Source organism: Halichoeres trimaculatus, unplaced genomic scaffold (genome assembly GCF_033239565.1).
Source record: "Halichoeres trimaculatus isolate MK-OKI-2021-1 unplaced genomic scaffold, fHalTri1.1 fHalTri1_scaffold_7, whole genome shotgun sequence".
NCBI classification, from domain to species: Eukaryota; Metazoa; Chordata; class Actinopteri; order Labriformes; family Labridae; genus Halichoeres; species Halichoeres trimaculatus.
This window is the reverse complement of record NW_027437185.1, coordinates 12,526,368-12,539,256: the sequence shown is the minus strand read 5'-3', so window position 1 is coordinate 12,539,256 and position 12,889 is coordinate 12,526,368. Positions and strand designations below refer to the sequence as shown.

The 12,889-nt window shown below is 39.8% G+C and overlaps 1 protein-coding gene across 1 annotated transcript; it reads left to right on the top strand.

Moving 5' to 3' along the window:
• Window positions 1-1,686: 1,686 nt before the first annotated feature.
• LOC141793198 (integral membrane protein 2A-like) lies at window positions 1,687-11,487 on the top strand. Its single transcript, XM_074673691.1, has 6 exons — window positions 1,687-2,078; window positions 2,487-2,624; window positions 6,533-6,718; window positions 6,837-6,947; window positions 7,928-8,072; window positions 10,115-11,487. The coding sequence occupies exons 1-6, from the start codon at window positions 2,007-2,009 to the stop codon at window positions 10,207-10,209; spliced, it is 747 nt and encodes a 248-aa protein (XP_074529792.1). The 5' UTR covers window positions 1,687-2,006; the 3' UTR covers window positions 10,210-11,487.
• Window positions 11,488-12,889: the final 1,402 nt, after the last annotated feature.

Sequence of the window (12,889 nt, the reverse complement as noted above, 5' to 3'; positions counted from 1 at the left end):
TGTATGTGTGTGTGTGTGTGTGTGTGTGTGTGTGTGTGTGTGTGTGTGTGTGTGTGTGTGTGTGTGTGTGTAAGTCAGAGTGTGATCATATTTGTTGGCCTGCCTGTGGGTGATGTCATGTGTGAGCTTCTTTTTCTCACACTTATTTAGACAGCTCTTCCTCTGCAAACTCTCACAGTTTGCTGACATAGCATGCGAGGCGTGTGTGTATGTGAGCATGTGTGTGTATACACGTACATGATATAGTGTGTATTTTTATTGCTTTTGCTGGATGGCTGCTGCAGACCACAGGGAAACACTGGCACTTAAACCCCACTGTACACGCCTGTCATCCACTGTTATAATGGCTGCTACCCCTGTGAGCCTCTGCACAGAACAAACACGGGTGTCTTTCCATAAATGTTTTGCTCTTTTCACTTTGAGAGGCACAGAAACTCTACCTGGCAGGCGCATTAGAAGTTTGGGATGTAAACTGGATGGACGGCAAGTTTAATCTGTCGTTAATCAGCTCTTCGGAAAACTCACTCAAGCATCAGACACTGCAGATTGCTCTGCCTCTCCCTGTAACTTGCTCTCTGTTTTTCCCAGTCATCACTTTACTCTCCCCCAGGAGAAGTCCAATCCCCCTGACCCCCTCTCCACCTGCCTCCATGCTTCAAATCTTCCCTCAATGCGGTTTCCTCTTGGCTCCCTTCTCTGCCTTTTACTCTTCCTCTGTTGTGTGTGATGCTGAGAAGCCCTGAGGATTAAATTTAAGTCTTTTGTTTATCATCTCAGCTATTACTGCTAATGCAGGCCCTCCCTCTCTTGTGCTGTGTGTGAGTGTGTGTGGGTCCATCTATGCATGTGTGGGCAAGCTCTCAGATCAAACACAGCGTAAGACGAGCCCATAAACAAGCCTTCAGGACCACTTAGGGTTTTCAGGGAGAGTCAGATTCAGTGGGTGCACGGAGGGGGAGTAAGGTACAGAAATCAGCTGCTCTGTTTATGTACCTTTCAGTGGTGATTACCGGTCCAATCCGTCTGTTTAACAGAGGAAATATCATAGCCGTGCAGAGTGCGTGTGTGTGCTTGTGTTTGTGAGAGATGCATGTGGTACAGTTGCAGAGAAGAGGGCTGGAGAGATGCCACGGAGTTGCATGGAATTAGAGCGCTGGTACAGCAGTAAGTGTTTATTTACTCATACTTTAACTCAGCCTTAACTGAGTCAGGAGAGTAAGAGCAGAGGAAGCAGAGGACCACCACAGACCAGGGGACTGAGGATGTGTGTCAGACATACAGTATAGCCTTGGCATGGGTGTGTTTCCACACAGTGCAGTGAATGCTGTGTCCTGTGTATGTGAGTGTGAGTGGGCAAACACGCTGGCAGGTAGTGCCCAGTCTTTAGGAGAGACTATATTTACAGAGTCAGTTTAGAAAGTGGAATATTTCACAGGGATGAATGGGCTACTTTGTTAACTCATGGTTTGACTTTTATTAAATTACAGTGCAGCCAGAGCAACATTAAGTCATGTTTGTGTACAGAATAAAGCGTTTTAAAGGAGACAAGTTAAACAGAAAGTGTAAACTTTTCAATAAAAGTTTGCTTCAGCAGAAACAGTCTGATTTTTATTTTTGTCCCCCTCCAGTACTTTTAAGTATTTCTCTCCTGCAACCACTAGATGGCGCCAAATGTATTTTTAAAAAAATCAAAGAAAGGACTCTAACGGTAACAAACAGGCAAACCTGCTGTCACTGTTCACCAGTAAAAACAGGAAGCAATAGTTTCAGCTGCTGGCTGTCTTTACACGCTGTGTGGCTTGAAATAGATCAGGATTTTTCTCTAGCTTCTTCTGTCGGATGTGAGCTTAAGCCCCACCAGCCACCGGAAGCGCTAGATAAAGCCGAGGTTGCAAAGTGCGTCACAGCGCGGAGCTGCTGAGAGTAGACGGGACCTGCTGTCCAGCACCCACTGTCTTCCCTTTTCTGTTTGCACAAGAAACCTGAGCTGAGGTTTCCTCTCCAGCATGGTGAAGATCGCTTTTAACTCGGCTCTGGCGCAGAAGGCGCTGGGCAAAGAGGTACCAGCCGCAGAGAAGGTGAGCTATGCGACGTCTGAGTCCAGAGTCCGTCTTTAGTCTGGCAGTAGGCCTGGATCGGCCGCGGGCGGTTGGAGGAGGCTGTGCCATTAATCTCTTTACTCAACACAGCCGCAATGCAATCGCTTAATTTGACATTCCTGCTATAAAAAGATGTGCAGTGATTTTTTCCAAATGCATGCAGAGCCATCGTGCACCTGATGCAGCAGCAGCAGCAGAGTGGGACCGCCCATCTTCTGACCAGCTGTTCTGCAGCGGCTAAAGCTTCAGTGGATTATAGATTGCTGAGTCAAATCTTTGTGTATGAAATGTTGATCCATCGCAGGAGATATTCTGATTCTCTCCGGCATTTTGTCGTTTTGCATGTGTGTGTGTGTGTGTACGTGTGTATGTGTGTTGCATTTCTAGGACCCTGAGTCGGCCTCTGTCTCTGTGGGCAGTGAGGGCTCCACAGGTCGCTGTCTGCTCACCCTGCTGGGCATCGCCTTCATCCTCAGTGGGCTCATTGTGGGGGGAGCGTGTCTCTATCGATACTTTACTCCCAAGGTAGGTGTGTGAGTGCGTGTGTGTGCGTGTGCACGTACATCTACGTACCACCATGTCTAATGACCTCACTGTTAGAGCCAATCATTATCACCTTCATATGAGCAAACATGGACTCTGTCAGGAAGCATCTGCCCAGACTCTGTTTCAAATTGTCTTTATAACATTAAGTAACATTTTTATATATTAATGTAAGTTTCAGTCAGAGTTAGATTCGACCAAGATGGTCTACCTGCCAACATTAGAGTGTTTAAAAGAGGGAGATTTTTCAGGAAATCAGAAAATTTAGTCAGCAACACCAGTCCACATGTGACTGAAGCTGGCTCCATCCTCACCACCTGAAACACTTCAAACACACTGCTGCTGCTTTAATCAAATGATTTTCAACACAATGATCTAAATCCTGTTTTAGTTAATTCTTTATCAAGGAGCTTTCACATCGTCAGATGTTGTTTTGATGTCAAAATATGATGGTTCTATTAGCAGCTCAGCTTTATCTCTGTACTATGTGTTTCTACTTTGTAAATGTAATATAGAGGGTACCTTTCCCCATCACTAACAGGGTGTCCGCCGGGTCTTAAAAAGTATTACAAGTTGATAAATCAATTGTGGGAAATTTAAGGCCCTTAAAAAGTATTAAAAAGTCTTCATCATAATGTTATGAGGTATTAAATTTCATTGGTATTCAAGCTTTGACTCCAAACGTATCCATGAATATTTATCTTCTTCCTTGTGACTGTTACAAACTAACCTGACACGCCAGACAGACAGTTCCATATATCCGCCACAGAAATAGTCCATGTTGTTCGAAAATGTTTTCAGGGTCAAAAATAACCAAACCTGGTGATTGGACGATCATTTTGCTCGTCTCATTCATCACAGACCAGCGTGAGGATCTGGAAAAAGCTTCAGCGTCTTAAAATATTTCTCTCTAGATCATAAGAGTTTCTCGAGCCTCCTGAGAAAATTTCTCGGACTTTTGAGGACCTGGGACTTTGGATTCTTATGATTTAGAGAAAGCTTCCCCTGATCTCAGTTGTTTTTGAACAAATTTTCTTTGTTAAAATCACCTTTTTACTGGATACAACGATGAGATAAGGTATTTATCAATACAGTTACATAGCGCTGTTGTTTGAGACATGACAACAAGCAAAGTTGTAATTTTGTGAGGCGCGGGCTATATGTATCGCTAGCAGCCCAACATATCTGTAGGCTAATGTGAAAACAATCTCAGTTTGTACAGTAGTTTAGTAGCCGTCCGTATGTATTTTTTGCAAGTTGGCCTTAAATAACTGTTACTTGTTGTGGTAATGAGAATGTCAATTAACCTGCCTTTAGTTTCATTTATACTTTCAAGCTTTATTCCTTACCAGCTTATCTAATTTATGTTAAAATGAAAACTGCAGTCATCAAAGATTGGTTGCTAACAGCAGCTTAAAGTCGCGGTAAGGTCTTAAGACTTTTTGAAATGTTTTTTAAAAAGTCTTAAAAAGGTATTGAATTTAACCTCAGGATTTCAGCATATACACTGACTTAATTAAGGTAATTTCCTATGGTTTAATATGATATCACTAAAAGTAAACAAACCTTCCTCTCATATTGTTTTCCTTTTTTTTTTTCTTTTTTTTTTAATTTGAAAAAATAAGATGTTTACCACCTGAAATGATCAGGTACAATGACTTACCTACACCTATGATATAGTGACATTCAGCCTCCTGAGTTTTAAGATTCACATAGCTCCAAATTCTCCTCATGAATATTAAAGAGGAATCTACGTTAATGCCTGTCAGGACTTAAATAGATAGACAGATCAGGCCTAAACCATGAAATGGATAAACTCTTTAACCAGTGCAGAAGTATAACTCATCACATAAATTATGTTTTAAATTAAAGGGTTGATCTTCTCATAAACTCTTCAGCAACAAGTGGCACACAGCTCCCTGTGTCTGTGTGTGTCTGTGTAACCTGCAGTCAGAGAGTTTCTCATGCAGCATCCTTGGATCAAACCAACTACAGGGAGGGGGGGGTTGAGTTTTGTATATCAGGCACAAGCTCAGGACTTGGTTTGACTTGAAAAATTATCAGAGATGACATGACGATACTTAAAAACAGGGTGACAATAAGGAAAAATTACATATCAGGAGAAGGGTGGGAGATAGGATTAAAAAGCAAAAGGCTCCCCCCTAAATCGAGAGTGTTGACAAGTCTGAGATGAACATGTTTAACTTATTTATTTTTTCTTTTTCAGTATTTAAATTAAAAAGAGATTTTTTTGCATCTTAGTGTAATACAACAGTTGGATATACTTAGTGTGCCGCTTGATTGAGAATGAACATAAACAGGACAATCAAAAGTTATAAGCCACATTATTTATTTTAAAACACATTTAGAAGGTTTCTTCCTGAGGTTCTTTGATTCGCTCTTTTAATGTATTTGTTATGACTGATAATAATACTCCACAGCTTGACATGAGAGATGTGCAGAGACGTGTTGGTCTCTTTGAATAAAGGAAGGATTATTAAAGCTGCTCTCGTCTGCTGGAGAGGCCTCTCTTCTTGCTCTGTTGGGAAATGAGGATGCTGACTCTTGCTCACTTCCGTCTTTAGAGAAAATGCAGACTTCACACTTTGTTGGTGTGAGTCTGACCAACGACTCTTCTTCAATGTAAATAAAGCAATACCTTTTCAAAAGAATCAATATAACATGTAAACATATTGTAGAACGTGGCACAACCACTCACTGCAAAAACTGACATCTGATAAAGTGCTTTTGCCACTTTTTCAGTAAAAATGTCTTAGTAGATTTAATATGACTCACATTTAACTGGCAATTCTAGGAAAAGTCTCACTTCAGGATGTTCAAAAAAATCTGCTGTTGGGGTAACAAAATGTACATGTTTAATTTCTTGTATTGAGATTTAAAAAAACAACTTGTCAAGCATTTTTTATTTACCTCATTGGCATTTTTTTCCACTTTTACATGCTCAATTTTTGTCTTACAACATTTTGAATCAGGCATTTTCCACGCTTGTCCAGTGAATGTATCTCATACTAATTTTATTAGACATATTTTAAGTAAGACATAAACTAAACACTTGGTTATATCTTAGTTTTTGTGGGGTCAAGGATTAATTCAATATTCTTTTTGCCTTCGGGATCATATTTTGTTGATTCATTAGTCCTCTTACTTGTTTTTCAAAGAGCTGTGACCTTTAGAAAAACAATTAAGTCATCTCATTTCATTTGTAATTAGGTATGCTTCTTTAAAATTAATGTAGACAGTAAACACCACTACATTAACACACTTACTACCACCCTCAGCTCATTGTTCTGATTTTGGTTTAGCAGTAGGTGGTGTTATTAGCTCAAAGCATCATTTTGAAGATGACTAAACTTGCATTGATCAGGTAAAGACAAAGATCCCTTCGATAGGATGACCATGCTGCCCTGCTTTGCGTGTGAAGGACATGTCTGTTCGCTTATAAGACGGCTACAAAATGTAAAAAGATGACGACTGCCTTCTTTCACTAATTAGAAAGTACAAACACACTGAAAAATCAAGTTTCAGAACAAAAAGAATATCAGAACTTAATTAAATACCATTTTCATTTTGTGCCCTCTGGTGGTCAAATAAAGCTTCATCAGCACCTCATCGTACAGCAGACCCTGCCTTTGAGATGCAAAAACCTCAAAAATGCTCAGAAAAGTTTTGATCCAAACAAGCTCTTTAACTAAACTCACTCCAACACGAGCTCCAGCTTCTCCTGGAGGCGTCTGCTCTTACGATGCAGCTGCTGTATTGTCCAAAAAATGTGAGTGATGTCTTCACTTGACAGCTCAGTCTGGGCGTCAGAGGAGTGTTTGTGCCTGTGATTGGCAGCGTGAACACAGTGATTCATTTGTGTCCTCCAGAGGCTGTATCATGGTGCCATGCAGTTCAACGACATGTCCGGTGGAGCTGGAGGAGAAAGCCAGCCGTACTACCTGCCCCGCGTGGAGGAGGAGGTGGAGATCTCTGACAGCATGGCGGTCATCAGTGTTCCACCTCCACGCTTCGGACCCAGCGACCCTGCTTACATTCTCCATGACTTCAACCGGGTAACACTCTAACGAAACCTAAATACAGTGCATGATGATGCTGATCTCTTATTGATGTGGTTTACACTCTGTCCTGATCTCTTCGTGCGTGTGTGTGTGTGTGTGTGTGTGTGAGCAGAAGCTGACGGCCTACCTGGACTTGACTCTGAGGGCCTGCTTTGTGATCCCTCTGAACACCTCTGTGGTGCTCCCCCCTCAGGACCTCATTGACCTCTTCTCACAGCTGATGGTGAGGAAATGGTGGAGGAGGCAAACTGAGCACATTGTTGTTCAAGCTGGTGCAGAAGTGCTGATAGTATAACCTGAGCAAATCCAGGGCTTATGATAACACCGGTGATTGTCTGTGCTGTAATCCTGCGTAAATCTGCCACATCTGAAATGTGTAGTGAAATTTCCAGCACTGATCACCGTCTCAAATTCCAGACTGTCAATCATAATATTAGCTCTGTTGCAATCAAACTGAGTCATTTCCTCTTGGATGTGTTGCTTACACATTTTTCTTTTATTTCCTTCGATATAACTTTTTTAAGGTTTCGTTCGAAAACAAAATTTTGTAAATGTAGTCAGCTTGTTTTCACTGAATCATACATTTTCAAACAAGATGCTCTGTAACACCCCACGCTTCCTTGTGTAATGTTAACCATGTTAAAATTAAATTTAGAGGGGCACTTGGTTATGATTGGTTAGCATTTTTCAGACTAGTGCTAAGCTTATTGTCATTTTTGTGATAGTATTTAGTCAAATTATTTGCTTTGGCTCTGACCTGTGGATGGCGTTAATGAAAAGTGAAGAAATTAATCATCTTTACCTCTAAAAACAGGAGACTGTAACAACCAACAGCTATCCAGTCTTCAGTTTCCTGAGCTAAAACTTTGTTTTTCATTGTTTGAGTCCAGGGGGATGTGGTCAGGTAGACAAGCTGAAGAAGAAAATGTAATCAGGCTCTCATAGTTAAGTAGGTTTTAAAAATGTAGTTTCTCTTCACCCTGTCGTCCAGCTTTCAGTGTTTGGTGTTTGCTGGCTCGTAGCTCAGTCAGTAGATTTAATCCAGTGTTTCACAAAAGTTGGGAATAATTCATTAATCAGAATCAAGTTGTTCCAACTTTTTCATCTTTTAACATTTCTTTGCAGCCGTGTTCATGAGGCTGTTTTTAAGAAAGTGTTTAATATGTGTCAATGTGATCCCTGACCTCTTCTGTTTCGTCCCAGTCTGGCTCTTACCGCAGCTACTTGGTGCACGAGGACCTGGTGGTGACGGAGCGCATTGATGATATCAAGCCACTGGGCTTCTACATCCGCCGGCTGTGTGATGGAAAGAAGACTTACAGGATGCAACGCCGCTCCAGCCTGTCAGGTCTGGATTTACAGATGAAGCTCTACATTTATAAGATTAACGCTCGTTAAGGCTTTGTTAAACTTTAGGAGCTTTGTCACACAATACCACAAAAACAGTGAATTCTTTCTGATGTAAGTTATTATATCAAATCAAACTCTGCACATTAACCTCACTGGGAAGAATTCAGGCTGTCTCAGAGTGAACAGGTTTGAACTGTTTCCTTGCAGGAACATTTTGACTCCATCCAGCAAAGTATGGACACAAGCTTTTAGCTTTCTCTACTTCTGTCTTTCATTGACTTGTGAGGTTTGTAGTACTGCTTGTTACAGGTAGAGTCAGGCTCAACCTGCAGCATCTTTGATAGATGTGCTGCTCTCTGCTGCTCAAACCTGCACTCCAGGTTTTTTTCTCCTTTTTATTATACCACCATTTACTCTGAGAGTAATGACCCAATGAGGGAGAAAGCTGTAAGTGTTGCATATTTCTACCCTGAAATTATTAAAGAAACAATTTTGTTTTGTTCGACCATGTTAAGATTCAGCCACCCAGATCCCTCACATAAAGAGCTTTTTGCAGTGGCACAAATCCTGCTGCATTACCACTATTATACTGATTTTTGTTTTGACAAGTTTTAATTTTAGTTTTGGGAATAAATAAAATATGTGAAAAAAATGCATTCACATAGAGCACTAGCTTTTCGCACATTACAAAAACTCACTGAGTGAAAGTAATCTGCAGATATTCCCCCAAATCAAGAAACCTTAAAATTATCCTTTTCTTTTTCTATTGGTGGATTTTTTTTTACTTGTTACACACAACTCAGGTTGGTCACAGTGGTCACTCTGGTGGACAGATATTTAAAAGTTATTTTTCATAAATGCAATGGTTTCTATAGTGGAACTGCACATCAGCCGGTGTCAAGATTTTCCCTATTTTCTCTTTTCCTCAAAAAGTTTTTTTATTCAGCTTTGGTAGAAAAAAAACATCTTTCTGTCAAATATTTGATATTTTCATAAAGTAACAGAAATGCATCAGAGGGTTAAAAAGCTTGTCAACTATGAAATAAAGTTAAAATGTAAGAAAAAATGTTAAAATATTTTGCAAAGCATAAAAAGAAATAACTGTCCATGAAATCACAAAAAACAACAACACAATTTAATAATTTTACATTAAGCTCCTAGTTTTAATTATGTTGAATGTATGTTGTCGGCTGTAGTGGACATGTCTGTAACTTTATGAAAAATGACAAATATCAACCCTTAAAAGCTTGAACCATCAGAAATAGCAAGAAAATAACATTTTTTTGGAACTGAGGTTTTTAATAACCCTTTTAACAAAAGCTATAAAAAAAAGAAATGCCACTGTATCATTTTGTTGATATATATTTTGGATCATATTTGATAAACTGGGCAGTTTTGGCAGCTTTTTTGATAAGTTTTTGTAAACTCATTCTTCCAATGCAGAAAAACATCCTTTTAAAAGATGAGTAACTATTTAGATGTTTTTCTTACTGCAACTTCTTGAAAATGAGCGGAGAGCAGCTAAAAGACAACTTCGACTTCCTGTTGTGGGGTGACAACCTTCACGTTGGCTGAAGACACTTTTTGTACACTTTTTTAAAGGGTTTTTAAGGAAAGGGTCATGGTAATGAGACAGAGGTCTTTAAAAGTAATATATTAAGTGTGACATGTATGGCATTAAAGGATTAAAATAAGTAAAAACATTCATTTTATGCCCCGAGAAGAATAAAAACACTTAAGAAATAAATCCTAAAACAGGCTATTATATTTCAGATGATTTTTTCTGTACATACCTGGTGAATCCAGCTTGAATTTAGTCTTTTAAAACATTTTTAGTTGAATTAAGAAAAAAAAAAGGTTTGTTTTGAAAATTTTCAAGTTCACCCCCTGTAAAGTTACTGCTTCTCTTAAGTGAATGGCTTGGGTTTGATTCCTGCTCCATCCACTGTCCGGACCGTCCTGAATGAAGGTGTAGAAGCCCAAAAGTAAAATCACTCTGATATTTGAAATCACGTTTGTGTTTTTCTTTTTGTCTAACAGGTGGAGGCATTCAGAAGCGCTCGGCTGAGGACTGCTTCCTCATCCACCACTTTGAGAACAAGTTCGTGACCGAGACCAAGATCTGCATGGCTTGATGGGAAAGTCTGAGCGCAGTTTAGGAAGCGAGTGAGAGTGTGAGAGTGACAGTGTGAGAAAGACGGAGAGATCCAGAGGGAGGAGTGAGTGACAGGCGGATTGGGAGTAGGAGGATGTGAGCGCGGGAGGGAACAACTTTTTAGCTGAAAGTCACTTTTGTATAGACTTCTTAATTCCAGTTTTTGCTCCCCTGCTTTAACCCCAGTGAGAAGTGAATTTAAGTTACAGTGTTAGCTGAACCCTTTCCTCTGCTGTCTCCTCAGCCTGTATCAGTTATAGCTCCTTTGCTCAAGTATTGACTAGTTAGAAAACCAGCATCAGGCTCTGGGTTTAGTTTAGTTTATGTTGCTTTCTGTTCTGTTGCTTTAGCTTCCTGCTAACTTATAATTGTTATTGTATTTCAACATCCAGCCACCTTCAGATACAAGTTGTTGTACCTACTATTGAATATCCTAGATGTACTGACGAGTCATTCATTCAGACTGTCTGTGTCAGCCTGCTGTTCTGATCTGCTCTATGTTACGATGTGATGTACACAAGCCACCCTGGAAATGTGAGGTACAGTTTAGTCACAGCACACGTGAAACATGGTAGTCTGTGTTATCAATAGATGGTACCTGAGCCGAGCTTTCACTCACCATCTTTGTAGATATTTCCCAGAGTGCCCTGCTGCTCCCAGAGGCCTCTGCTGTCCAGATGTGAAGGTTTTATTTTCATTAATGATGTCATACCTAAAGGTGAGCAGTCCAGCACCCTGTACAACCAGTGTTTGTTTGTGTAGACACTTCATGTGTGACAGTAAACATGAGGGAGGGCTGATAGGGCTAAAGAAGTGAATAAGCTAAAGGGAACGTTCTCTAAATTCATCTTGAAAAACACTTTATGTTTCTGAATTTAAAGCTTTTTGAATTTGTACTACAGTAAAACGTGTTATCTGCAATAATGTGCCGTTTTGAGGCAGCGTTTTGAGACTGAACAGGGTATATTCAGAGTTTTCACAGGAACAGTTTGTCTCTAAAAATCATTGGAGAAGTCTGCATCCCTGATCTGAAAGAAAAAAAACCTTGAAAGAATGACAAACGGTCCTTTTGCCAGATTAATTATTTTCAGTGGTTTCCCACTTCATGACTGCCAAGACAGACAATCAGACAGGACGTGTGCTTGTAAAAATGTGTTCTTGTCTCAGCTTTTTAACAATACTAAAAACCAATGTTGTATCCAGCTACTGAAATCAATTCCACTTTGTTGTTGAATAAAGTTACATTTCTCTACCTGAAGTGTGGCTGTTTGTCCTGATTGTTTATCACTAATGAGAGAAGCACCTTGGACACTGACCTCTTTTATTACACCAGGGAACAATTTGAAAAAAAATTCTGTTGTCTTAATTGAGTTGAATTATATACTGTTTAAAACTAAGATGCCTCCAAAATTCCAGTCAGTTTTTTTCAATCACGTCAAGTTTTTTCTCCAGAGCTTACCCTCCAGATAAGCAAAGCACTGATTAGCTTTAGTAAGACTTGCCAGCTTATTACGATAGGAGCCATCTACAGCTACATGGCAACTTGTTTGAGCAGTCACATTTAGACAGTATTGATATCTGCAATCAAAAAGCCAGTATAATAAGAATTAAGATGATTTTTGCTGGCTTTTCTTTTAACTTTGTAACCATGGGCATACTGCCGCAAGTTCTATTTCATTTTATGTTTTTTAGTTTTCAAAGCTTGTAACTTTTCCATCTTAGTGTTTTATTTACATAGGTATATATTTCCTTTGTTCCAGATCATGTAGCTCCTCAGCTGTTAAATAAACATTGCAGTCATGCCTGTTTTTTTTTTTTCATATTTCATTGTATGTCAATATTTGAAGATTTTTAGCACATATCTGTTAAATGTAGTATTTTTCACATTTTATTTATAAGAAAACAGGGATCCTATAGTTCAAAATCTTGACGTGACAGAGAAAAACGGAGATCAATTTTGGGTTCTGCGCCCAAAAATTAGCTGTCAGACCTAATTCAACAAAAATTATTTTCTCCTGTGTTAATACTCTGAGCAGGTGTAACCAAACTTTGTTCAAAGAGGGCCACATTTCATTGAAAATGAGGGAATTCCAAACTACCAGCAGCTCCTGACAGTTTTACTAAATATAAAAGTAATACACATGAAAGCCTTCAAGATGCTATGAGGAGGATCTGTTTTAATGGCACTCCCTCGCCACCTTGTGGCCTGGAGTGTTTACAGGCTGTCATAAATTACTTTTAGTGAGGTGTGTGTTTGTTTTGGAATTATATGTAGATTTAATAGAAAAAAAAAATCTTCGTTCAAGACAACTTTTTACTGGATACAACGCGCGGAGGTAAGGTATTTATCAGTACAGTTACATAGCGCTACGGTTTGGAACGAGACCTCAAGCTAACGTTGTAGCAGCCGGCTATATGTAGCTACATCAGCAGCCTGGTGCTCCGACGTATCTGTAGGCTAATGTAACAACAAGTAAACACTGTCAGGTTGTAAGTAGTTTAGTAGCCGTTTATATGTAGCGCAGCTGGCAGCTCAGTGCTCTAAGACATGTCTGTAATGTGTAACATTAGTAAATTCTGGTTAGCTATGTCCTGCCACTCATCTACCAAGCAGACCAATTAGCCTTCAGCGCGGGCTGCATCACTCTCCTGTTTAGCTT